The sequence below is a fragment of the Protobothrops mucrosquamatus genome, unplaced genomic scaffold (assembly GCF_001527695.2).
Source record: "Protobothrops mucrosquamatus isolate PMUCROS unplaced genomic scaffold, P.Mucros_1.0 scaffold434, whole genome shotgun sequence".
Classification (NCBI taxonomy): Eukaryota; Metazoa; Chordata; class Lepidosauria; order Squamata; family Viperidae; genus Protobothrops; species Protobothrops mucrosquamatus.
This window is the reverse complement of record NW_015386759.1, coordinates 177997-204107: the sequence shown is the minus strand read 5'-3', so window position 1 is coordinate 204107 and position 26111 is coordinate 177997. Positions and strand designations below refer to the sequence as shown.

The 26111-nt window shown below is 39.6% G+C and overlaps 1 protein-coding gene across 1 annotated transcript in view; it reads right to left on the bottom strand.

The window, feature by feature from the left end:
• The window catches only part of R3HDM2 (R3H domain containing 2), a 77070-nt gene that overhangs the window by 46519 nt on the left and 4440 nt on the right, over positions 1–26111 (bottom strand). The window contains exons 2-12 of the mRNA XM_015816352.1: positions 25036–25232; positions 20555–20596; positions 18867–18953; positions 17763–17889; positions 14976–15054; positions 13419–13478; positions 10262–10402; positions 8222–8330; positions 6579–6674; positions 5878–5909; positions 5728–5781 (exon numbers count right to left, since the gene is read on the bottom strand). Coding sequence (XP_015671838.1) covers positions 5728–5781; positions 5878–5909; positions 6579–6674; positions 8222–8330; positions 10262–10402; positions 13419–13478; positions 14976–15054; positions 17763–17889; positions 18867–18953; positions 20555–20596; positions 25036–25200 — 992 coding nt within the window. The 5' untranslated portion in view covers positions 25201–25232. The remainder of the gene's footprint in view (positions 1–5727; positions 5782–5877; positions 5910–6578; positions 6675–8221; positions 8331–10261; positions 10403–13418; positions 13479–14975; positions 15055–17762; positions 17890–18866; positions 18954–20554; positions 20597–25035; positions 25233–26111) is intronic.

Genomic DNA, 26111 nt, shown 5'->3' with positions numbered 1-26111 from the left:
CAGGACAGCATTAGATAGGTTAATGGGAAGAAGTTTATTAAAATTACAGGGAGTTATATAACAGTAAGGACAGCATAAATGCTTACGCTTCCAAGAATACAGTTTAACAGCAATTCCCCAAGGAGAACAATTCAGAAGTAAGTGGGGAAGCGTAATCAATGTATTTAATATTGAAAGTCATCTAGGAAAACTTTAATTGGCTGAAAGGACATTTATAGGTTTGGTACTGCTTGTCCAGACTGAGATTATATTAAGAATTCACATAGCTTGAAACTGACATATATATAGCCAACACCATGATGTATCTCAAAGCTTTATACAGGTCTTTTTGCTTCAAACCTCATGTTTACAATCCCTGGGAATAGAAGCTAATTGTTTTTAAATACCAAATGCCGATAAACATAACTCTATCGACAAACTACTAGTACTGGCACATAGTCCTTCAGGCAAGCAGGCATGCTTTAGATAAGAGTGCATTGAGAAAAAGGCTCAGTACCCAATGCTTGAAAAAGAGGAAAGGGAAGGATTTAGTGACCCAGTAGGTATAAAATGCATATCTTTTTGCAGAGATGCTCTTTAGGTGTGGCTATCTTAAATCTTTGGTCTTCAGTTTACTCCTATAATGTTTTGTTTTTAAACTGTTAGTTTAAAAAGAATTTGATCTTGTTGCACCTGAAAGAGCTTTTAAAGGATGTTCACTCAAACTGCACTGAATTTATAGACAAACAGTTGCATATACACAATCTTCCTCCCTTCTTTCTCTCTAGGTGGATATCTTATTATTGAAGGTGATAAAGCTGCAGGATAAATTCCTCCAGCTTATTTGTACCTGCAGCCTACAGAACTCCATGTGTTCAAACACGTTTCACACTAAATTTGTAGCTGAATATAACAATGGTAGCCCAGATATTTAGCTACTGCAAGGTGGCTAAGTTTCAAACTTGGGCAAGGGACTTCAGCCAGATGCAGAGATAACAGTAGGCTGTCTTTCAGTCCAAAAGAAACCTCCCCCCCCCCCAAATCCATACTTGCCAAGTTGAAAAGCGTCAGCAATTCTGAGTTTTGGTATTTTGCTTTCTCAATTCCCCCATCATATGTCAAGATTGGAAATATTGGGAACAGATGGTTTTGGTTTGTCAATATTAAAATTAGTATGTCAGACTCTGAAAAAATGATTTCAACCACCTGAAAGGATTGAGTGGAAAAATGGACCCTAAATCTATTGTGGCAAATTGAAAAGTTAGTCTATCATTACAGAAATTGGCAATGGGGACTATTCCGATCAATCTCCGTGGAATATGTAATGTATAGATCTCTATGATATAAAGCCTGTATTGCTGAACAATGGGAAGTTTTCAAACTAAGGAAGTGAACACAGAACTTTATCACAGTGGGAAAAAATGGGGTGGGGGGAGATAGCCGTAGTCATTGCCAATGGCTTACAAAAAAATGTTGAGTCAATAAGTATTTTAATTTCTCCATTATCATCAGAACAGAACAGAAAAATGCATCTATGGAAGAGATTAAACAACACACTCTATAACCTGAATTCACGTTACTGAAACTACCTTATTCTGAGATATGTCGACAACCTTCAAGCATACTTTGGACAGAATAAACCGGGGATTTATTTTATATAGACAGCATGGGAAGGAAAGTTGAAGGGTACTGTTGATCAAGTAGTGTTCATTCCATGATGGCTTGTCCAGAAGAGCTTTCACACAGGATGTATCAAGAGACCCCACTTGAACAGACCTCACTTTTATTTATTATCACTGCTTACTAGCCAATTCTAACTCATATCACTTCTTTATATAGGAACACATACAAGCTTCTGAGAACAATGGCCTCTATGCTGAGTGTCCCCCAACAATTTCAAATTCTTAATTGCATCTTACCACATTAGATCTTTGGGATAATTTGTTGAAACCTAACCAGAACAAAACCACCTATAGATAAGAAGTTCATCTGTAGACATGGCAGCTTCCTTTCATCTTGCCACATGAAAGGAAGCTGCCATGCCTACAGATGAATTTCTTATCTATAGGTGGTTTTGTTCTGGTTAGGTTTCAACAAATTATCCCAAAGATCTAACAACTGATCCTAATAAAGTTCTGGAAGGCAGACGAGGCAGCCTCATAAGGCAACTGAGTTTTGTGGCTGCTATTAAAAGTAACAGAACCGAAGACAGATACAGATGTGGGACACTGTGCCCGAGAACAAATTCCTGTATGAATCCCACTGAAGCAAGCAGCAGCTATACAAGAATAATAACTCCAGCTCAACTCTGACAGGTATAGTTTGGCCTTCAATGCTCATAATTTGCTACTTAGGCCCTGAGCAAAATATTATATTTTTTCCATCACAAAGCAAAAGCACTTATATCATGCCATGCAGACTGCTCTTATTGAAGTATACCAATGCAGTCCACACAATTTACCTGCTCGTTTTCCCAAAGTAGCAAAAGCAACATCAATAGATGAGTTACATGCTAAAGGTAACCATGGAAAAAGAGTAACACAAGAGAAAAGTGAAGAATTTCTTGATCCTGCTCCTATTTACACATTTACTTCAAGAAAGTAGAAAATTACTGCATTAAGGGTTTGGCATCACAGTTTAGGATTTGCAAGGTTCTTTTCTCTTATATTGTTAATAAGGAATTTTACAAAAGGTCATTAGGATTTGATCTTCATTTGATATCCTCATTATGCAAATTTATCCAATGATTATCAGTCTTTAGACTGGACATTTTCCAAAGCTTTAGATTCTATTCAAGCTTAGGAATCATGTAGGTATTATAGTTTATAAGAAATTACAAGCAAGGTTTTTCTTTGCGAAGTCAGCAGTTTCAAGTCCAATTGATTTAAAATGTCCAAATATTTGGTGAATCTCTGTGGTATGGTACAAAGAACTCCAATTACTATTGGCGTTATAGTTGATTTTTTTTTCTTCCAAAGTCCTCCAATTTCAAATTACAAATCTCAGTAATTTTTCCATTTGATTTTTATCATTTACGTCCTAATATTTCTATGAACATCAGTTTCTTCCCCAATAGCAGTAATGTCTGGTTTTTCAGTTGTCTGTTGGTCTGTATTTTAAAACTCAAGATTCTGACATCCTCATTTTCTTTTTCACACATGTGGTGCCAAGTAGCTTTTTTTAACAGTAAAGCCAAGTTTTCCACATAGATTTCAAAGTATAATTTTTGTCGCAATTTCATGGGATTGATAATACACTCTGGGCAACTTTACTGCAGCAACTAATGAGATGATCTACATGTTCATCTTTGATCTTACGTAGTTGGTATTTGCTGTAGTTTAAAATATGTCCAATTTCGGCTTTGATGATTCGTAACCTGTTGCCATGGTGGCTCTTCTGTGCTTTTTCTTTTAAAGAATTCCAGCTTTTAGCTGCAGCCAAGTCAAATATTGAAGTGATTCCCCTTCAGTATCATGTATATACTGAACATGAAGAAATTTAGATTTTCAGGCATTAGTTTTCAGTGCTTCCTTTTTGTAATCTTTTTATTTTTATTTATTATTCTTTAGGGCAGTGTTTCTCAACCTTGACAATTTTAAGGCATGTGGACTTCAACTCCCAGAATTCCACAGCCAGCATTGCTGGCTGTGGAATTCTGGGAGTTGAAGTCCACATGCCTTAAAATTGTCAAGGTTGAGAAACACTGCTTTAGGGGGTTTTTTTTGTGCTGCTGCTGCTATCCTCAACCTACACTTGAGTTATTTTAATGAAGTGGCTGAAGGGAGCAACCTGAGACTGAATCTTAGCAAAATAGACCTTGTTATTGACATATTCAGCCAGGTGAATTGTACTCATAAAGTGAACTTTTTACTGAAAAGGTTACAAAGTTGTAATGTGTGTGTGTAGGCGTGTATGTATTCTGCTCTCATTTTCATGGTTTGGAAGGTGTTTCTTCACCCAATATTATCGGTAGAAGCTCAACTGACCTTTGCCTCTTTGCTTTGGCTAGTAAGCAGACTCTAAAACTTCAAAAGACTCTAAAATTATAATCATACAGATTTACCCAAGCTATTTTGCAAAGGTTCTGCCCTGAGCATTAGATGATTCCAGGGCAGAGGGCCTTTTCAGTAATGGCATCCTGACAAATATCAAGCCCTGAAACTATCCTTGTCGACTTGGGGTGTCAGGAGAAGACAGCTGGGTTTCTTAAATAAGTTACAGGAATCTGGATTGCTGGGTTTTTAAAGCCATGTGGTGCATTTTGCTAGTTTAGTTTCAAGATTTCTAAATGTGTGCTGCTTTTTGAATGTATGGCTTCGTGTCTTATTTTATATTTACTTTCTACACTTGTCCAATGTAAGCTGCTACAAATCTTTGTATTCCTGGATAGCATATAGACCAGTGATGGCGAACCTTTTAGAGACCGAGTGCCCAAACTGCAACCCAAAACCCACTTATGCATCGTCGAGTGCCGGGTGGGTGTGGCCCATTGAGTGGGCGTGGCCAATTGGATGGGCGTGGCTGTAGTGGTAACGGCAGACTGGGTGGGACTAAAAAGTTCAATCAATTCCAACTTTGCAAGATCTTTTTTTCCCCGCGAGAAGTTGAAAGTGACTGATTGAACCTTTTTTTTTTTGCACATGGCGGCGGAGACCTAAAGCGAAAAGGTTTTATAAAACCCAGCTGAAGGCCTAGGACTGGGGCAATGGCGTGCGTGCCCACAGAGAGGGCTCTGAGTGCCGCCTCTGGCACCCGTGCCATAGGTTCGCCACCACTGATATAGACTCTGAGATATGAATCCCTCCCTTGCCACAGCACTTCTGAAAGTAATAGGAGTGGTCTGTGAGAGTACAGAGAAAGTTCAAGAATCCCCCATCAGTCTGAAGAAAGGACTGCTTTTATAATGCATTCCTGGATTCAAGAAAAAAATATCACCATTGTTGACTATTATTGTTGTTGTTATTTTAAAAGCATAACTAAGCTATAGTGAGAGGTAGACTTAACTTTCTCCCTCTTCGTTGCAAAGGTCCTTTTCAAAGGATTGTTCAGCTCAACTACACTGCTGGCATACAATGACTACTCCATCCCTTTGAAGAGAAAGGTTACCGATAGGTATAGAGCTAAAGTTCAAAGTTCTCCATGCTGGGCTGAGAAAGACTCAGGTCTGAACCATCAGTGAATTCCTGTGAGACACAACCAGTGGGCTAGAGGTATCCGAATCAATGATCTATCTTGGTATAAAGCAGCTTCCTATGCTGAGCAATATGAACTTTATTTTGAGAAAACAAAAGACAGCTTAAAATTTGAGCCCTGTGCTTTTAATGACACCCACTTCATCATATAAGATTAAATAGAAAAACCAGCTGAATTACAAGATACAAAATTACACCTTCTAGAAGCATCAATAGATAGTGGAAGCAGCTGCATAAAGACTGGAGTGTTTCTGCCTTTTTCCATCCATTTCCCCATCCTAATTCTTTGTAGGGCTTCAACCCGAAGCTCACTTACTTGGAAGTCAGCTGCATGGGAAGCAAGAGAATTTACTTTCTAATTAAATGCTGTCAACCACCCACCTCCCAGCAGTGAAAAGTCTCTAGGCACCCTTTCCTATCTTATTGTGGGAGAAGAAAAAACAGAAAGGGATGTTGCAAAAGAGATGACAACTCGAAGGACAACTCGACAAGCAGCCATGCATGGTGCGAACTTGCTCTGCAAGACAAATGTATGCAAGAAATCACACAGAGGTACCTAAAGATCTGTCGCCTTTTGTGAGAGCTAGAAGAAAAGCCTTCTTTGGCGAGTCTGTTGGTTAACATCAAAGAAAAGCATTGTTATGGGGTTTCAGGGTCCTCGAGAAAGACTGAAGATCAGAAGGAAGCGTGCGCAAGCTTTACTCACCTGCTTTCGTTCAGGAATCCATTTTGTCCCGACTAACCATCAAGCGGAGCCGCACAATTTGAAACAGAAATGGAAAGAAATCTCATTAGACAATGATTATGGCGGGCTGAAATCGAGACGTATCTGAACATCTCCACAAAGCCCTGTTAAAACTTTTCTATGGCTATAACAATCAGGCAGAAGATCTATAAAAAAAAAGGCAGTCCTCAACTTGCAAAAGATCATTTAACGTTCAAAGTTACAACAGCACTGAAAAAGGTAACTTATGACTGTTTTCCACGCTTATGACGGTTGCAGCATCCCCGTGGTCACGTGATCAAAAATCAAGACGCTTGGCAACCGGCTCCTTATTTATGACATTTGTGCAGTGTCCCAGGGTCATGAGATCACCTTTTGCAAACTCCTGGGGGAGCCAGACCATGTTACTAACTTAACAACTTAGCAACTGTGACAAGAAAGATCATAAAATGGGGCAAAACTCATTTAACAACAGACTCAGTTCCCAACAGAAATGTCGGGATCGATTGTGGTCGTACGTGGAGGACTACCTATACAGCTATGAAGAAATTTGGTGGTCGTCCTCTAACGGTGTCTGTGAACCCATTTGAATGTTCAGTATTTGATTAAACACACAAATCAACTTATGGATACATAGAATATTGAACATCTTCTGGGTCCCATGAAAATGTATCCACGCTTACCTCCCGTGCAAATATGCGTTCCCTAACCCTCTGGTATTCCTCTTCTCGTTCCTCTATGGATTTGCTCCTTCGTCCATCTTGCAGTGGGATCCTAATCTAATGACAAATAGAACTTTGTTCAGTTACAGCCTTACTCTGTGCCAAACCCAGCAGTAAATCTTATGCATACAATCAGCCATTACTTTTAAGCTGGTTGAGAGCAGAACACACTGCGTAGATTTTTTTGGGTAAATTAGTTTGCTCTGAAAATATTTCTAGGTTTTAGCAAGCAAATTTTTTAAAGCCCTTGATCACAACACTTTTGACAAACAAAAACTAACAATTATTTTGCTTTCAATCATCATAGTTTGCATGTATAAAACCAAGTCCATGCAGTCCATGGAACTGGTAGTCGGGCATGCACAACATGACCTCACCTCTGAAATTATAACACAATATCTAAATCTAAGTATCCTGTTAAACTTCAAGCTATCCTTTTTTGTTAAAAGGAATAACAATTTAGAATGTTCCCTTCTTTGCTTTCTAATTCACCAGAATCAAAATAATCTCACAAAATAAAAAGAGGTTCTTAACTCTCAGGTTCAACAATTGAAGCTAGACCTTACTCTTCTCTAATTCAATGAAAATATAAGACCATAAAAAGAGCCCCACTGCATCAAGTCCAGAGCCCACCTTTCCACCATTTTCTGTTACCCAGTGGCCAAGTAGATACACTCTGGAAGCTCACAGGCATAGATTGCATAGATTTTTCACTGCTATTTCCTTCATCTTGGTTATCTTCAGTTGATTATTTGCAAATGGTATTTAAGGGATACTGCCTGTGATTTCAGAAGCAGTAAAAAGTGGTCACTGATGTGCCAAGTAGTTGCCAGGCCGTCTACACTGGTGAGCTACAATTCACCTCCAGTGCCCCCAAATTCCACTAATGACTACATTGCATAAAGGGCTACCTTCATCTATTTGTCTTGAATCTGTCCACATTTAGCTTAAGTGACTTGCCCCAAGTTCTAATGCAGTGTTTCTCAACCTTGACAATTTTAAGGCATGTGGACTTCAACTCCCAGAATTCCACAGCCAGCATTGCTGGCTGTGGAATTCTGGGAGTTGAAGTCCACATGCCTTAAAATTGTCAAGGTTGAGAAACACTGTTCTAATGCAATAAGGAAAAGGCATAGATTGCACGTAGGTCCACACAAACTTTGGATTCTGTAATTAACGCTTTGCATGTTGAGTTGAATTTGTTACTTTCCAATCCATTCCAGCTCTTCTTGGAGCGCCCCACAAACCCTTTCAAAAAATACGATTCTGAAAACTAAATCACCAAAAGCCACTTCACCAGCCTTCCTGCAATTTCTTAAATTCCCAGTCAATATACCCAAATCTGTATCATGCTACTAGGAATTACAGGTGGTTGTCCCTTCGCTGCCAGAGGGCATCAGATTAGAGAAGGCTGCTTTCCATGCAGATATGATTCTGACTGAATGATATAAAACATCTTGTGGGAACTTAACCAAGTAAAAAAAATATCGCAAACAAGCAGTGTCAGTAAACAAGCCCAAGTGATGAAAGCTAATAAAAATGATTGTTGTGCTTCATTAATTATGGAATGCAATCAGGTAAAAGTTATATCTGGCCTCTCCTACCTGATTATCATCTCGATCAATGCTGGTATCATCTCGCTTGAGGATAAACCTCTGTGGAAAATCAGAGTTCTTCTCATCTTTGATGTGTTCAGAGAACCTCTGCTCAGGACTGCGGAGAAGACCCAAGCCAATTTTTAGCAGATGAAATGGTGAAGCAGTCAGGATGTAAAAGAAGTAAAAGATTTATTCACATGCCCAATACATCAATGCGCCTGTGAGGAGATATTAGGGTGGAAAAATCAGTGTTCTTCTCATCTTTGGGCAAGGGCCATCTGAACTGCATGTAACCTCTTTGAAGGTTTGCCCAGGAAATGACTTTTTTTCTTCTGATCACGGTGAATGCTGAATGTAATGAATTATATGATGAATATTCAGTCCAATGAAGTGTATACAGTCCATCTGAGTGCACCGGTGCATGGAAATGCAGACCACACTAGGTGGATTAAAACAAGAATGTGCCCAACAAAGTACTCAGAGAATCTCTGCTCAGGACTGCGGGGAAGACCCAAGCCAATTTTTAACAGATGAGATGGTGAAGCAGTCAGGATGCAAAGGAAGTTAAAAGATTTATTCATGTGCCCAATACCCCAAAGCGTCTACGAGGAGATACTAGATTCACAACTGCCATATGCCAGATTTCTGCCAAGCTATCCTCTCCATTCCCTCAAGAGACTTCCCTTCAGACCACTTTTGGTCAATCCTTAATACTGGTCTACCTATACTATCCAGATCAGCTCAAAATTTATCTAGGTAAAGCTTTATACTTGCAGCAGAATTGCATCCAAGTTTACCAAGCTTTGGCCCAATAAGAAGCTTTGGGGGGGACTCAGAAATGTTTGTCTCAGTGAAGCCAGAGAAAATTTCCTAAATCATGTTTGGCACTGAGGTGCTATTTCTGATAAAAAATAATGCTCAGTGGGACATACTATTCTTTTCTTTCTAGCTACGTGCACAGGAACTGGATCCTCTAGCCTAAAAATCTCACAGAAGGTGCATTTTCACCTTTGTTGCTGTTGTTGTTGTTGTTGGTTCTGCAAAGCAACCTACCCCAGCAAATCAACATAGAATCTTCTTTACTGCCTTAAATGAGGAATTTCAATTTGAAAACCTGTAGAGAATTTGGAATCGTTCAAAAAAATCACTCGAGCCGTTTCTCTATTGGGAGGTGGGGGGGGCAGAAGAGGTTGGATTCATTTCCGGTCCAACCTGTGTCAAGAGAAACTCATCCACCTTCCACTGTGTTCTTACACTTGGCTTTTGCTCCCTGCCTCCTCCTCAGCCCAAGGGTACTTATAACCTTAAGGCTGCCAAGAAAGCCCAGTGTCCAAATGGTGTCTTTTTGAAGGGATTCTAAACTTGTGGCCTGTAGATGCTGAAATTAAAAACAACAACAGCAACAAAACAAAATCTCATGCTGGTAGGCCCTTCACAGGGCAGTTTTAAAGTGCTACCTAACATTAATGCCAACATAATTACAGGAGTGCTCTGGGAAACTCCAGCACACCCTGTAGAAAACAGAGAGGAAAAGTCATCTCCTGTTTCCTGCTGAAGAGGAAGGAAGAAAATAGGGAAGAAAGTCATAGCATTTTAGGTGCTTTTCTTCCATCAATGGGAAAAGCTAGAAGAATGGGGGAAAGGTTTGTGATCAGGAAAGGAGCGGTGTGTCTTTTTGGATATGTGGGCTGTGTGTCTGATAGAAGTTTCCAAGCAACTGGAGGGCACCATGCTGCCTGTCACAATTTTAGGAGAAGAGGTTGTCACAAAGAACTTTGACTGATATATTCCACTGCTGTCATATTAATCAATTAGGCAAAGCAAGGGAAGGAAAGACAAAAATAATCTCAAGGTTGCTGTAAGCAGCCTGCACAAGGAGCAGTAAAATATGATGGTCCTAAGGGTATCTCATAACTTTACAATTGTAGGATTAGCTAGTTAGAAAGAGCTCTGACTATTTCAAAAAGCAACAGAAAGGTTAAAGGACTAAGAATGTCATTTATTTCCCAGCACCCCCTTCCTAGCTGAAATGCATTCTTGCCTTACATTCTTGTGTTGCCGGTCTTGTTGATAATCACAGCTTTCCCCGTTTGGTCTACGTTGTGGTCCATGCCAAAATAGGCAGCCACCCGATGTAGAAGCATTCTGTGGTATGAGGTCATTTGAGGAAACTTCTTGAATTGATTGCTGACCACAGCAAGGGCAAAGGGGAAAGAGGAGAAAGAATAAGACAATAAAAAATTAAAGCCAGGAAACACTACGCTGCTTCAATTAAAAGTGTCATCTCAGAATAACTTATACTGAAATTGTTTACTAAAAGCAAGGGGGCAAGGGAGTAATGAAGCAACCATGACTTTAAAAAGCTGGCAAACTAGGTACAGAATGAAAAATGCAAACTCCCGATTGCCATGCCATTACATGAAATGCCCTAGGCCTATGAAATGAAATGAAAGAAAATGTTACTTGGAAAAGAGAAAGACTAACTCTGAGCAATAACAGATTCAGGATGTCTTCAATGGACATAAACACTTTCTAAAATATAGCCATCTGCAGAGAACATCCTGCTATGGTATAAGGGAAAAGGGCATTTGAGGAAAAGAATAACTCGTTTTTGACATCTTCAGCATCTCTTGATAAGTCTAAATCAAAACTAAACATTTATTTGTCAACACAGTCTCCTTTTCTGTTGCAGCTGAAAACCCAGCAACCAGAAAAACCTAGAACTGTGCACGTACAGTGTGACAAGAACAAGAATCAGTAATTAACTTTTACCATCTAAAATACTATTTTATTATTTTCTTGACAGACTTAGACTGGGAAGGTCGCATTAATGGTTTCAATTTTTTACTTGAAAACAAAACAGTAAACTCACACATATTAGAATCAATTTTTGACCACAGTGGAGCCTGGAATTTCAGATGTTAAGTCGAGGCACCTCGTGACAGACTTGATTTTATGACCATTTTTTACAACAGTCGCAAAGTGAGTTTTTAAGTAGTTTTTAAGTATATCATGTGCTTCTTAAGCAAATCCATACTTCCAAATGGTGTGGGGGGTTTTTTTTGCCAGAAACCAGCAAAAAATGCCAGAACCCCATTAAAAAAAAAGTTGCATGTTGCAGTCATGTGACTATGGGGCATTGGAACCAGTTATGCAAGCCAATTGCCAAATACCTGAATTGCAATCAGGTAACTGCGGGGTGGGGGGAGGGCAGTCAACCAGTTATACGTCAAGAACAACCTGTAGCTTCCCATCAATTGCTGCCTGCCTTCCTCAATTTACAGTCTTCCATAACCTGGCCCTCTCCAGATGGGGCTTTCTTCTTGTGATCATTCTTGAATTGTAGTTATAACACATCTATGTGGTGCCAAATGGGGACAGAACAAATAAATATTTGTTTCCAAATGAGTAATGCTCAAATAGATCTTCCTGAAAACAGAACATGTGGGCAACCTTCATCATGAGTTCCATGGCAAGTGGTGGGATGAGTTATCAGAGACACCCTCATTCAGCAAATTGAACAGATTCAAAGGTCAAGCTAAACTACTGTGGAAAGCATCCATTCATTTAATACCAATGCGAGCAATTAAAGCATCACTAGCAACTCGGTAATATTGCCTTACTCACACAATATTGAAAGTTTATTAAAAATCATTGACAATTTAAGTAACCCAGAAAAATCTTATCATCTCTACTAGTAGCTCATTTAGTACACCTGGGAGTAATGTGGACTCTTCTAGGATAGGCACTGAGGCAACTCTTCCTATAGTTTTATGCAATGAATGGCTTGCGCAACCAATCCATTTCAAGTCATGTGTACGGGCTATAGGAATAATGACTTAAAAATCGATATATTACAATGTTAATATTATATGCACGTATCTCTATGTAGTAAGCTGCTCAATGTCACTTGGCATCAACGGACATGTAAATACCGAGGGAAATAAACCTAAAGCATGAACCGTATTATAGCTCTTGCTTGAATCTTGGTATATTCTGCCCCAAACAAACAATTGTCAGGGTAGGATAGTTGAGTGTATAAATTATTTCATTTTATGATCAGAATAATCCTGTAATTAGATTTGGCCAATTATAAGGACCCAGTAACAACGATCCCTGATAATCAAAGCTGCAAATCGATAAGTCTCCAGTCAGAGCTGTTCATATTACAGTACTTTTAACCTGCTGAATCTGTGATTTTCAGCTAATCCTAAGAAATTGGCTGGGCATTACATGATTACATTACATATACGATACACACACACACACACAATGATTATAGGCCACTGAGGCTTAGCAAACATGTTTATTATAGACTTGAAGATAGCTTTATTATAAAGGGCTGGAAAGTTCTTTGACAAATAAATGAATAGCTGCACAGTCAATTGAAGATGTTTCTAACGCTGGAGAAGATAATGATAAGCCGACTTTGTTTTTATATCAACTTTTTATTATGTTGAGTTCAGAGAAAACTGTACAAGCTGCGATGTGTGCAGAGGTGTTCACACGCGTGGCAATTAGGGTGGCTGTGTGAAAAAGGTAAAATGCTGCCCATAAAAAAAGACATGGCTTTTGACTGCACGGAGGGTACTGCCCCCTCAACTTGGTTGACACCCTCTACCCCAAGGGATGCCCTGAAATTTTGTGCTGCAGCAGTTTGTGGATCCAATTATGACTGGAAGGCCCTGGCTGAAATCCCCATTTAACTGTAATGCCTTCTGAATGATTGAGAATATTTCCAAAGATAAAACTGGGAGGGAGGGGGGGGGAGAAGAAGAATCTTGAAAGCTACGCTAAGCTGCTTGGAGAAAGAAAAAATGGAAAAAAAATACCAAAATGGCTTTATATTTTTATGCTGCTGGTTCAATTACGAACCAGAGAATTGTATAACTGGGAATAACATCTACTACATTCAGAGACATTATTCTGAATCCAGATGCAGCATTTAAAGAATTATTTGTAAAAATACTAAACAAATGGAGAACACGGAAACTCCATAGCTGCTCTATATCAATCCTAAAAAAAACAACAACACCTGACTGGGTCGTACATGAAAATGTACTAACTTTTAATCTGTTGAGGAAAAGAGGGGAAGGAAATAGAGCGCCTGCATTTTCATCAAATGGAAGACTTTCATCTCAAGACAAGAAAGCTTGTGGTCTCTACGGTTACCCTTACTCATAAATCAACCCACATTACTTACTTGTTATCGTTAATAAATTCCAGGATCTCCTGTTCTAATTTTAGCAGCATCATCCTATCCCTGTCAAAGAAAATCATGGGAGAAATAAAGCAAAACATTCAGTGCGGGAAAGAAAAGTCTCTTTGAAAAATCTGCAGATTTATGTCCTCCTCTTATTCTAATATTAAGCTAAAAGCTCAAGGTAATTCAACAACAAAGGCGCTGTTACCTGTTCTGCACTGACAGATGCAAAACAGATGTAGCAAGTTAAAAGCAGTACTTTTTTTTGTTCAGGCATTTTCGTTTCTGCATAGAGACTAGAAACACTGTAGCCCACAGGCTCTCATACATTTTCTATTATTAAAGAGAAACGGTATATCAAAACATGGCTACCGTGAGACATTCAGTTCCGATGCTGTTTGTTAATGAAATAGCAGCAGCACAGTAGAGCTATTTAAAGGAGGATTTTTAGAATTAACACTGTTCTTTGTAACTGTGTAACTCATATCCATTCCCCCCCTTTCTGTTCTTTCATCTATAGTACATAAGATACGCTAGTATACAAATGTAGCATAGTAGGGTATCAATGCATCTATTTTAATAAAAGTCTGTGCTGCTAGATAGTCGGCCTAGTCAGTGGTTCAAGCTTTAGAGAAAGACTAAGACCAAGCTTAAAGACCCATTGGAACCATGAAGCTTACTTAGTAACTCTAGGCCAGTCCCATTTTCTCTATCCCACCTATGCTACAGGGTTATGTACATCCCTCTTACACCTCTGGAGAGACCGCAAAAATTTAAATGAGCAAGCAAATAAGTAGCAACATGCTTGCATCATTAATGATTCAGCTTTCCGTAATTTTCTAAAGCCTCAGATGAATGATGTAACAAAGCTAAGATTACAGTCCAGTAACAACGTGAGTAGGAAACCTGTAAACATCATGTTACGCTAAGAAAAACGTAATGAGATTTTATTCATTATTACATATTTCAGATAATCTACCGACAGGGTCAACTTACTCTACCAAATGTTGTCCTGTTATATCGGACTACATGATTAGGCAGACTATGGGGAAAGTTCTCACAAATATTCTGATTTCCATTAATGGTAAATTGGTAATGGTAAAGGAAAGGAAGATACTAATGAAGTCATAGACCAATCAGCACTAGTCTAAGAACTATTATCATGATTCCTTGGAGCACTGTTACCAAGAACCTGGGCCTTAGTCAAAGCCCAATTCCCTTCCAATTCCAGATCTCACCGTTGCTGTGTCAAGCTCAAGACTTTCCAGAGCAAGATAAGCATGTAAGTGCTTGGGAGTAGCAAGAATAAGTAAACTGAGAGGACACTCTAGGCTTAATTTATATGTAATTCATGTTCTCGATACTTACATCATTCCATGATTTCAGGAGGGCATGGAAGGCTGCTTAGCTGCTCCATCCTACCCTTAGCAGACACATACCAACATAAACATGTTAGATTTTTTGGCAGCTAACACTACCCTTGGTTATATATGCGCCTCTTATTTTTAATTCTGCATGCAGTTGCAGGATCCACAACAAAACCGCTCCTGAACCTACCTTGGATTTTTCTTCAGTGTATTTACTAAAAATTCATGCAAATCTATTCCAGTGGAGTCTGTGTATTCCTGGCTGGAATCTATAACAGACAACAGAAGCAGACTCAAGAAATGACCTACATATAGAAGAAAAAAAAAGAAAAAAGGAGGGAGGGAGGGAGGGAGGGAGGGAGGGAGGGAGGGAGGGAGGGAGGAAGGAAGGAAGGAAGGAAGGAAGGAAGGAAGGAAGGAAGGAAGGAAGGATCTTGCATTCAAGCACTTTAATGCAGATAATGGAATGGACATAATTTTAGTACAATCTTTTCCATCCATTTGGATACTCAAATGTTGCACTATAATTCCCTTTTGTCAAAATACTGCTCAGAATAAGAGTAAACAATGAGAGCTATAGTCCAACTCATGTAAAGTTATAGTTGAGAGCCTATGAGGTATTTTCTGTCAGATATTACATGCACTTCACTCCACACTCCAAACTTCTCCCTTTAAATTCAACTTTAAACCATGAGGATAAATTGGAGAGTTTAAATTAAATTAAAATATTAAATTTTAAATATTTCAATGTGACTATTTTATTTACTAGTCATTCCACCATAATGGAAGGGCTTTCACCTTGTGTAGTTCCTAAAAGATGAATATATAAATCCAGACTACAGAAAGACAAAGGGCTTATTTGATTGAAGCATGTTATAATACATCCCTGAATTCTTGTTATAAAGTATCAGCCTTTATCAATGTAATCAATGAATTTGAATATTTCTTAAGGTAGTGAAGGGGATCATCATTATCATTACTATAAAATGACATAGACCAGAAATAGAGCAATCTTGTTTTCTTAGAGTGCAAATTGTCAAGCCTCAGTGCTTGATCTTCAAACCTGGCTATTAACAAAAATTACACTAATCCATCAGAAGAAGTTGTGTGGGACAAATCATCACACACCAGGTTTTTATAATGAAGTATGTTAAGTTCAGCATTATTTACAAAGTCTTTTCATCTCAGAGGAGCAGAAAGCAAACTCAGATGTTGTTAGCAGTTTTGGGCTTCTTTTATTCAAATTTCTCATTCTTTTCATCCCAAATTGCAGAGTTTAGAGTTCCCAGCCCAGGTGAATTGGTTGGTTAAGTAGGATCTGTGCTTTATAGGTCTATTTAACCAACCAGTTCATACTTCTGCACACCAATGAACAATTTAAATCAAGCAACTCAGTGGAACATCAACAAACAGAGTTTAAATATTGGAAGCAATTATTTAGTGGGCTGCAGCTCAGTGGAAGTGTGTATGTTTGCTAAGCTATGTCTGCTGGAACATGGCATTCTCCAGGAAAGCAAAGTCTCATTCACATGCCTTCTCATGACTGACATATATAACTCAGTCTTAGACCCTCTGTGTGCTGACAAAATGTGGACACGGGAATCCCCAATACTGAGTGATATATAGGATAATTGTTTCATGCAAATCTGAAGATAGCTTTTCCAGTTTCGCAGGTTATTTCTGCTAAAGAATGGCAGATTCTTCTCTTTTAATCCTCAGGATTATTAGTTCTTTTAAATTTGATGCCGGGGGTGGGCGGAAAGGGGGAGGCAAAGAGAAATGTATTGCTATCTAAGCTTACAAGAATAATTCTAAAATACTTTCATACAGCTCTGAGATGGTGAAGTCTGTGTGTAGTGTGCCAGTGGAAAGAAAGAAAGATCTACAGGTAACCCTCTTTGAGCGGGCATTAGACAAGCGGTTGTAAGTCGAGGACTATCTGTACATGGAGGAAATTTGGGACAAAGTTGTGAGAGAATTTTGTTTTCATTTTTCACCCCTAGGAGAGAAAAGAGGATGGAGGGATTGAACCAGGAATTTGGTATAGCTCTGTCCTGTGTGTTAGAAACTTCCTCAACTCACTATGGAAATGGCCCAAAGAAAAAGATCTGAGGTTTCCTAAATAGACAGTTACCACTTTGCGTAGGACAGCTATGTGGCATGTGTATATGTACTTGTGTACATATGTGTATATACACATGTCTACATTACCCATATATGTATGTATATGTGTATGTGTGTATACACACACACATACATATATGCACATACATACATATATGCGCATATGCGCATGTACAAACACAGAGATATTTATATATAATTTGCTACAGTGAAACCATAAACTTCATCATGTACATCTTCATTCCAATCTGGTCTTCTGCCTTCACTGAATCTTATCACCAGGGGAAGTTTTTTTGTGGGAAGAAATCTAAGTGTTCTCTCATTGGCAATGGGGAATATTATCAAAGTGTGCACTTTCACGCAAATCGCAGTCTTTACATGCTCTTCCACATTAAGATTTTTAAAAAACATAACAGCATTAGTTTTAAACTTTTCTAACTATATAAGGCTGCATTTTTTTTCTTTACTGTGTCTTCAATGAGAGTATATAGTGGCTAATCAACACATTGTGATTTGAGTAGACCCAGACGAGGAGGCTCAGATACAGAAAAATGACTGGATGATTTGGGCCCGGTTCCATCACTCCAACCAATCTACCTCACAGGAGTGTTGCTTAGCGGGAAAATTATGGCTATGTATTCCTTGAGGAAAGGCAGGATATGCAACTAACAAATAAATGATCAACAAATTGAATGACATCAAATATATTACACAAGCTTCAAGGATTATTAAAACGTGTTACTAATTCACTTTTAAGTTTTTAGGAAATGTGTCTTTATTAATTTACTGCCATCGTCCAGGGGCCTGAAATTTTACGAAGAGCAGATGTGACTGGAACCTAAGATTGTCTTACCTCTAGACAACATTTTCTTGGGGGCCTTCTCTTTGTTTTTCTCTTTTTCTTCTTTTTCGGGACCATCTTTTGCAGATTTGTCATCTTCCTTGTCAGATGGGCAACTGATGTGCAAATGTATGATATCCTAATGACAGGACAAAAGCTGTATTTGCTGATGCTTTGCAATCAACAGAAGCTGGAAGCATCGTATGATCAACTTTTTGGATCTAGGAAGGAATTTTACTTTGGGTCAGGTTGGCCACCAATCACTGAAGATTCTGGCCTACCCTTCTCCATGTGGCTAAGTTCTTATCTGTATGTGAGCTTTAAATGTATATAATATATGTGGAATCAATAATTTTTGTATGCTATCAACGTTCCCTACATATGAGGCAAACAATAAATATACTAAAAATATTGATTTGAATTGGACAGAAGGCTAGACTAGCCAGGTTGTTTTGTCCCTGTTTTTCCTTGCTTACCCCACCCAAAAAAAAAAAGGGGGGGGAAGAATGTGATATTTCACACTAAGAAAACATTAAATTCTGCTTAGGGAGCCAACCAAGAAATGATCAATTAGATGTGAAAATGGAAGTCTTTTCCAGATCAGATAGGTTAACAGCCCAGTGGATTTTGCACTGATATTTTCTAAGCATAGCTCACTTGCTTGAATAATCTACATTACTGGGTTGGTAAATCACCTCTCCAGTATGTGCCACCATTCTTGATTTTGTCTTCTTATTATAGCACCCAATGCCTATAGCACCCTACCTGATCTATGGTGCTTTACTATATATGGATGATCATAGTTTGTATCATTTTCTGCATAGATTGCTGTTCTACAGGAAGGAGATATTCAAGTCCCCCAATATGTAGACATTATTTGGAAGCACTAGAAGACTGTAATCAGACCATTGGAGTTTACCGATACGCCAATGGTATATCAATATCACTTTTAATGCATTTTAACTTGGCTATCGCGTTGCCACAAGATGCTATTGGTTCAGACAAGTTTTGCTCAAGATGTCTTACCTTAATCTATGCCAGAAATAATTAATACTGAAAGGGATTTTTTACCCCCACCCCCACCTGAAAAGGGTATTTAGTTGTTGTTTGGCTTACTTGGGTTTCCAAAGGCCCATCCACAAAGGGACTAGAGGATTCTTCACATACAGCCAAGCTCCTCACTAATTTCAGTTTCGAATTTGACTGAAACAAACAAACACACAAATGCTTCTGAAGTTAAGATGCAGCTGACTACAGCCTCCTTTTGATGTGTCATGGACCTGCCAGTCATCTACTAGTAATTAAGGTAGCACTATCTATCAGAAAGATAAGATTCCTTTTTTTTTTTTTGCCATGGAGCAATACAAAGGGTATCATCTCCATCAATATTAGTAAGCACATCACTGAGACAAATTTCTTCTCTTGGCATCTTAGATGGGGTCCCATTTTATATGACAATTTGCTGCTCCATCTGACCTCAGTTTCTACCTGAGCCTAAAGGACAAATACATGATTTGAGCTTCTCAGTTGCAAATTCATTACATAATCCCCCGCCTGAAAAGATGTAGCAAAAGTAAGTAATAAATAAGTAGATTCTTCCTGTCTTAATTCCAAACCTATCATTCTACAGCTGGCACCTTACATGTATTTTCAACAAGCATAGCCACTCTGGGTGGTTTGCCAGGTCCATTGAAAAATATGCTAAAAATAAAACTTTGTCCCAGACCGCTTGTAGATATTTTTTTTTGGGGGGGGGGAGGTTGGGGCAGGGAATGGTGATGCCCCACAATATTTTACATAGGTCAAGCCCACGTGGTGAAATACAGATTCTTGAGAATGTACTGTACACATTTTCATATAAATAAATGGAAATAAATTAATCTGACTCCAAGGACTACCAGTTGGAGGCCTTTACTAATGTAAGGAATATTAAAAGCATTCAGGACAAATGCCTAAAAGAGCAAGCTTTAATTCAGTAGTGATTTACTCTCAAATTATAAAAAGTAAAACTCCTGTCAACCCTGTTTTTACAGATGTAGCAAGCTTAGATTTATTTATTTTATAATTTTTGTAAGCAGCACCACGATTCTGAGTGGAACCAGCAAAGCAAAACAAGATAAGAACTCTGGGCTGCACCGATTCAGCCTGGAGTGGCCGAAAAGTATGAATGAATTCTCCTTCACAACCAAAAAAGGAAAACAAAACCCAGTATGTGGTTAACAAGCATGCCAGGCAAAATGAAAGTGAGCTTGGCTTTCCTCACAGTGTGGCATTCCTCTATGTACAGGGGGGGGAAATAGATGGGGAAAGATTTAATAATAGGGCATTCCATCAACACCCTAACTTATTGTATGCAACAGAACAACCGAGACATAGCTAAAACAAATGAGATTCTAAAGCCAGAACTAGAACAAATTTAACATGTTCACACGGCTTCCAGAAGGTGGATAACTTTCAGCATGCTTTTCCAAAAACTGTCTGCTCTACAGTTGTGCTTTAGCCACAGAGAGAATAGGGGCCTTAGCCTCCCACCTTGAGATGGCTGGATAAAGTGCCTGTGAGCTACTCAAAGGACACACCTAAAAAATCCTTGCGGGACCTAGGAATAAAATGCAATAGCAGTGGCATTCTGAGCCTTGAAATCGTTTATGAACTCAAGACTGGGAAGTACTGAATCTGGCACCTTGTTAGGAAGGCTGGGACTTGGAATTAAGGATGGAAACAGGTTTAGTGTTACATCACCATCTTCTGAAGTATAACGATAGAACAACATGAAGAGATTGACACGGACCGGAATCTCTTACCTTAGCTCTTTTTCTAGCATGTCCGTGATTGGATGTTCTCCTCTGTTTAAGGAGAAAAAAAAAGAGATGGGAATAGGAAGAAGGTGAAAAGTTATTCTCTGCGTTCTTTATACATACTAAGTCATATGCTAGGAGATGAACGAACATGTTATGGCTGAGTTTGCAGAAAAGGCCACGTTGACTTGTTTGATTAAGGAGGGAACTACAACTACTTTCATAAAAGACTAGAAACGCTTTATTCATATATTTGTTTTGCTGAAAGTGGATAAAAATGAACTGATTTCATGATTTTTGTTAATTAAAATATTTTTATGGGAAGAAGGGAACTATGATATGCAATATGTTAGGAAGGAGGTGATAATTGCTATGTTTGTAACTGCTGCAAAGATTAGAAGTTGCTTCTTTAGACAACTTTCTTTTGGGGGTTTTTCCCCTAATTCTTCACTTTTCTTTTACCTTTTTATAATTTTTTTTCTTCTTCCAAATTTCTGTAATTTGTTTAAATCTCAGTAAAATCTTCTTTTAATAAAAAAAATCATAAAAATGTGAGTATGTGCTGTAAAAATGTGCCTCCCAAGCATCCCCAAAGCTTAAAGAAGCAGGGGTGATAGATATAAGTCAGGGGTAGGCAACCTTGGCTCTTTTATGACACGTGGACTTTGCTGGCTCAGGCATTCTGGGAGTTGAAGTCCACGCGTCATAAAAGAGCCAAGGTTGCCTACCCCTGGTATAAGTGCACTGTTGACTTGGAGAAATTACCTCTCTGTCCATAGATGAATGACAAAGGCATAGCAGTTGAAATCCAGCAAGCACAATTAACAATGGAATCAATTACCCAGAGAAATGGCAGTACTCTCCTTCACTGGATGTGCTAGACATGGTTGCAGATTTCTGGGAGTTGGAAGTTACACAGGATTTAAAATTGCCAGAGTTGAAAAACATCACATTTGCTCTTTGTCAATTCACTTTGCCAATAAATTAAATTAGGTTTCTGTACTTGGAAGATGGACTCAGTGGACTAAATTACTGTTTCATTTTTAGGATTCCCATATTAGCTTTACCCAATCTTGTGTTTATCCAAGTAGGATAGAAATAAAATTCCCAAAATTTTCATCCAGCAGAAATCTACATAGAGCACCAGAAGCCTGCCCTATGCCTCTTCTTCCTTTCTTTACCATTTTGTCAAACTGCATATATACCAGTGATGGCGAACCTTTTAGAGACCGAGTGCCCAAACTGCAACCCAAAACCCACTTATTTATCGCTGGGTGCCAGGTGGGCGTGGCCCACTGGGTGGACGTGGTGGGGTGATCATGGCAGATTGGGTGGGTATGGCCAAGGTGGGCGTGATCACCTCAGTGTTGCTCGTGGGGAGGGATGCCTGTGGGGGCCGGGCAGGGTTGGGGGAGATCCAGGGGGTCTCTGGCAGGTGGGGCGGTGGGCAGGAGGCTCATGCTGCGGGGTGAGGTGAGGCAAGGCGAGGCAGGGCGGGGTGCCATTGTCGCAGGGTAAGGTGAGGCAGCGGCCGGGGTGGCTGCTGCCTGAAACCATCAGCCCCCGCACACAGAGGCCAGTGAGCGCATGGGTGTGGGATACATCCGGCCATGTGGGACCTCGCCAAGTTAGCGGGCAGCTGGTTGAAGAGGGATGATTGCCATCTCCAGGGCATGGCGTGCGTGCCCACAGAGAGGGCTCTGAGTGCCGCCTCTGGCACACATGCCATAGGTTCGCTACCACTGATATATACTATTAGTTTAGCATATGAAGGAGGAGGCAACTGCTTTTCAGAATTAACATAGGCACAATGCTGAACATTTAACACATTCTGTCTTCATCCAATTAATAATAAAAGACTGGGTTTCCATCATGTTAAAAGAAATTTTTTGTATTACACCAAGAAATGATGGCGGTTTCTCTACTGAACGATATACTTTCTTTCAAAGGAAAGATACTGTCAGTCCTAGGCCTATTTCTGAAATTCTTATAAGAAGTATAAATGTAATAGCCAAAAGGCTTGGCGTTAGTTGATTACTTCACATCACAAAATTACACAGCCTGTCATTTCCACAACACACTTACCAGAGTCTTAAGAAAAACTGAGTCATTTGTATGTTTAGGGAAAATCCAAAAAGATCTGATGACAGCAAATTAAACATCAAAAGGGCAAATGAAGAAACAGAATGCAGTTCAAGTAAAGAAATATGTTGTGTCCAAAACAAAATTTGTATCACTTAGTTACAGGGGCTTAAAAACAGACTTCAATTCTCTTCCAGTCCCAATGCCCTTCTTCCTTCCCTTAAATTGACTTTTAATTCCCAACTTTTCTGTCCAGATTTTGCTAATCCTACACTTATCATGCTTAAAATGAAAACTATGCATGTAGCAGCAACAAAACTTGCAACTTGTATATTAAGATCAATTTCACCTTTCCCATCAACTGCCTTTCAATGCTACTGAATTTCCAATTACAATATCCTTGTGCTCAGGCACTTTTATTAAACTGCTTTGTATAACATTGAATAGGGATGGCACTATACCAATACACCATGATTCTGAGCTTAGAAGGGTCTTTTTATTATTGTTTTCTTGATAGAATTCAGAAGTAGCCCATTAAGGTGGCAAACACATCGGAATAAGTCTTACTAGACCCACTCAGACTTTCTTCCAAATCCTGTAGACAAGAATTACTATAAAAAAAAAAACTACAGGAACAAGAGGGCAACACTAAATTGAAAGAATTTCATATAACCCCCCCCCCCACCAAATATCACATAAAGTAAAATGGTAGCAATTTCTAACATTACTTTATTTGCACTACACTCCAGGAATGGGCGCATAACTCTACAAATAAGGTGACTTCATATATGATTAAATACTGGTGTGACCTCATGAGGATTAGCATTAGACATGTTGAGTGCTCCATCTTCACAAAGAGCAAGTTTCCAGGCCTTGAAATCAAAAAGGCAGGAAGAAACAGACAAGAGCTTTGCTTCCATAAATTTCTTATAATAAAGTCATCTCATCTGAAAACAAGATGCTCGCTGGAATTCTTGCATTAGAACCTTAACTTCTCTTCTAATAAACAATACTAAATAGAGCTCCTAAATTCTTATTCCTTGAATTAACAGTCCATTCTAGATTGTACTGATATTTGGTGGTGGTGATGGGGTTATATGGGGGGGGGGGAGGAGAAGGAGAGGAAGGAGAACTCTTTTATACAAAAAAAAAAGATGAAAAAATGGCCGAAGGAACAGCTGTTAAGAATTTAAATAGGGGTGGAATAGACAGCCAAAATAAGAAATGGATGAATATGTGAATAAATGAAACGGCATTCTATTTCAGATTTTGAAGATGGAGGAGGAGGTGATGTCACATTAGTACTTTGGGTGGACTTTCAGGGATGGAAGGAAGAGGATGAGTTGTTTAAGTGGGCAGGAAATGTCTAAGCAGGAGATGATGGTAAAACTGAGATATATTCTATGGCAGGGCTTTTCAACCAGTGGTACGGGTACCACCTGTGGTACATTGGCACCTGGCAGGTGGTACGCGACCATCCTAGAAAAGTGGTAGCGGGGGAGGGAAATGAGCTGAACCGGTGGCAGCACCGCACAAGCCTGAGCGACAGATGGCTGGAGCTGCAGGGCTGTCAGGGCTCAGCGGAAGCGCCAGGATCAGTGCCACTTTCCAGCTGATCGGTGCTTCTTTGGGGCTGTCAGGGCTCAGTGGAAGCACCAGGATCAGCACCAGGCTCCAGCTGGAGCTCGGCGCTGATCCTGGCGCTTCTGCTGAGCCCAGAAGAAGCACCAATCTGCTGGAAAGCAGCACTGATCCTGGCACTTCTGCTGAGCCCAGAAGCGCCGATCAGCTGGAATGTTGCAGCATCTCCAGGGTCTTGTGATTTACATTCAGATGCTTGGCAACTGATTCATATTTATGACGGTCACAGTGTCCCAGGGTCATGTGAAGTGACCAAAACCTGCTGCAACCACCCAGTAGATGGGGGGGAATAAGAACCAAACACCTCCCAACCCCACGCCCACTGCCAATTCTCAACAGAAATGCTTACAATAATGAAACCCTCGGACAGGAGGAAGAGCGCCACTGGGTGAGCAGGCAAGTGTCTTGCTCGGCTGTGGCTTGGGGGTACTTTTTTCAGTGCCATTGTAACTTCGAACAGTCACTAAGCGAACTGTTGTAAGTCGAGGACTACCTGTACTTTATCACTTTTTTCCTTTTGGGGGGGGTCATCAAGTTTTTGACACCTTTCTAGGCGCCTGGTGGTACTCGGATGTTGCCATATCCTAAATGTGGTACAATGGGTGAAAAGGTTGAAAAGCCCTGTTCTATGGAGCTTCTAATGGATTAATTTAGCAACGTCACTGAAGATAACTGACCAAGATATTAGAAAATTAAGTCCAAGGTCTGTAGCCAGTCAATTGTGGGCTTTCATGGGCTATCTATGAGACATTATGTCCAATTACCTGAGATTCTTGCCGTACGCTGCTCTCCTCCCCGTCCTTCTCAGGCTCCTCTTTGCTTGGTGACCTGGATGCAAATTTGGTTTTGTTCAAAGATTCCTCAACCAATCTTTTTTCTGATTCTTTCATTATCTCCAGTGTCTCCTGTGTGGTGTTGCTGTTAGACATCTTCAGCACAGTATAGTGTTAGTGATGGATACCTGCAAGCAGGAGGAGAAGGGTTGGAATTTGTTTGTTTTTAACATACCTCTATTATTTATAACATTTCCTATTTTTTGCCTCTTTCTTAATTGAGGCTTGCCTGAAAGAGGCTTTTTGGCTTCTTAAAATCCTTCAGGATCCACAGAACATTCTTTCTATTATTGGGAGATATACTACAGATTCCAGATCAATTCATACCTATTACAGTTGAAAATAACATTCAAGTGCTCCTTCCCTACTCAGTTTTTGACAAAGCAGCCCCCAAATAGTTGTTCTTTTTGATAGAGGAATATGTTATTGGATTTTCTATTTTCCCCACAAGAATAATCCTATGAGGTGGGTTGAGCTAAGACAGGAACTGGCCCACAGTCACCCAACCAGCTTTCATGCCAAGGGATGTTTAGAATTCACAGTCTCCTGGTTCCTAGGCCAACACCTTACCCATGACCTCAAACTGGCTCTCTTTTAATATATAGTATCTTCTTATCAAGAATATGGCTGGGTGACTTGCATTCTCTTTTCCAACCCAATATTGTGCTAATCAGCCCCTTCTCAGTGCCTAGATTGGCCAGTAAAAGATATCCCACAGATACACTTAGCATGTAATGGAGTATATACAGCACACACTATGATCTAGTACACTTGAAATATTATTTATTACTGGTATTTCTATGCTGCTCTACTCCAGTGATGGCAAACCTTTTAGAGACCGAGTGCCCAAACTGCAACCCAAAACCCACTTATGCATCGTCGGGTGCCGGGTGGGTGTGGCTGGGTGTGGTCCATTGGGTGGGCGTGGCTGCAGTGATAATGGCAGACTGGGTGGGACTAAAAAGTTCAATCAATCAATTCCAACTTTGCGAGATCTTTTTTTCCCC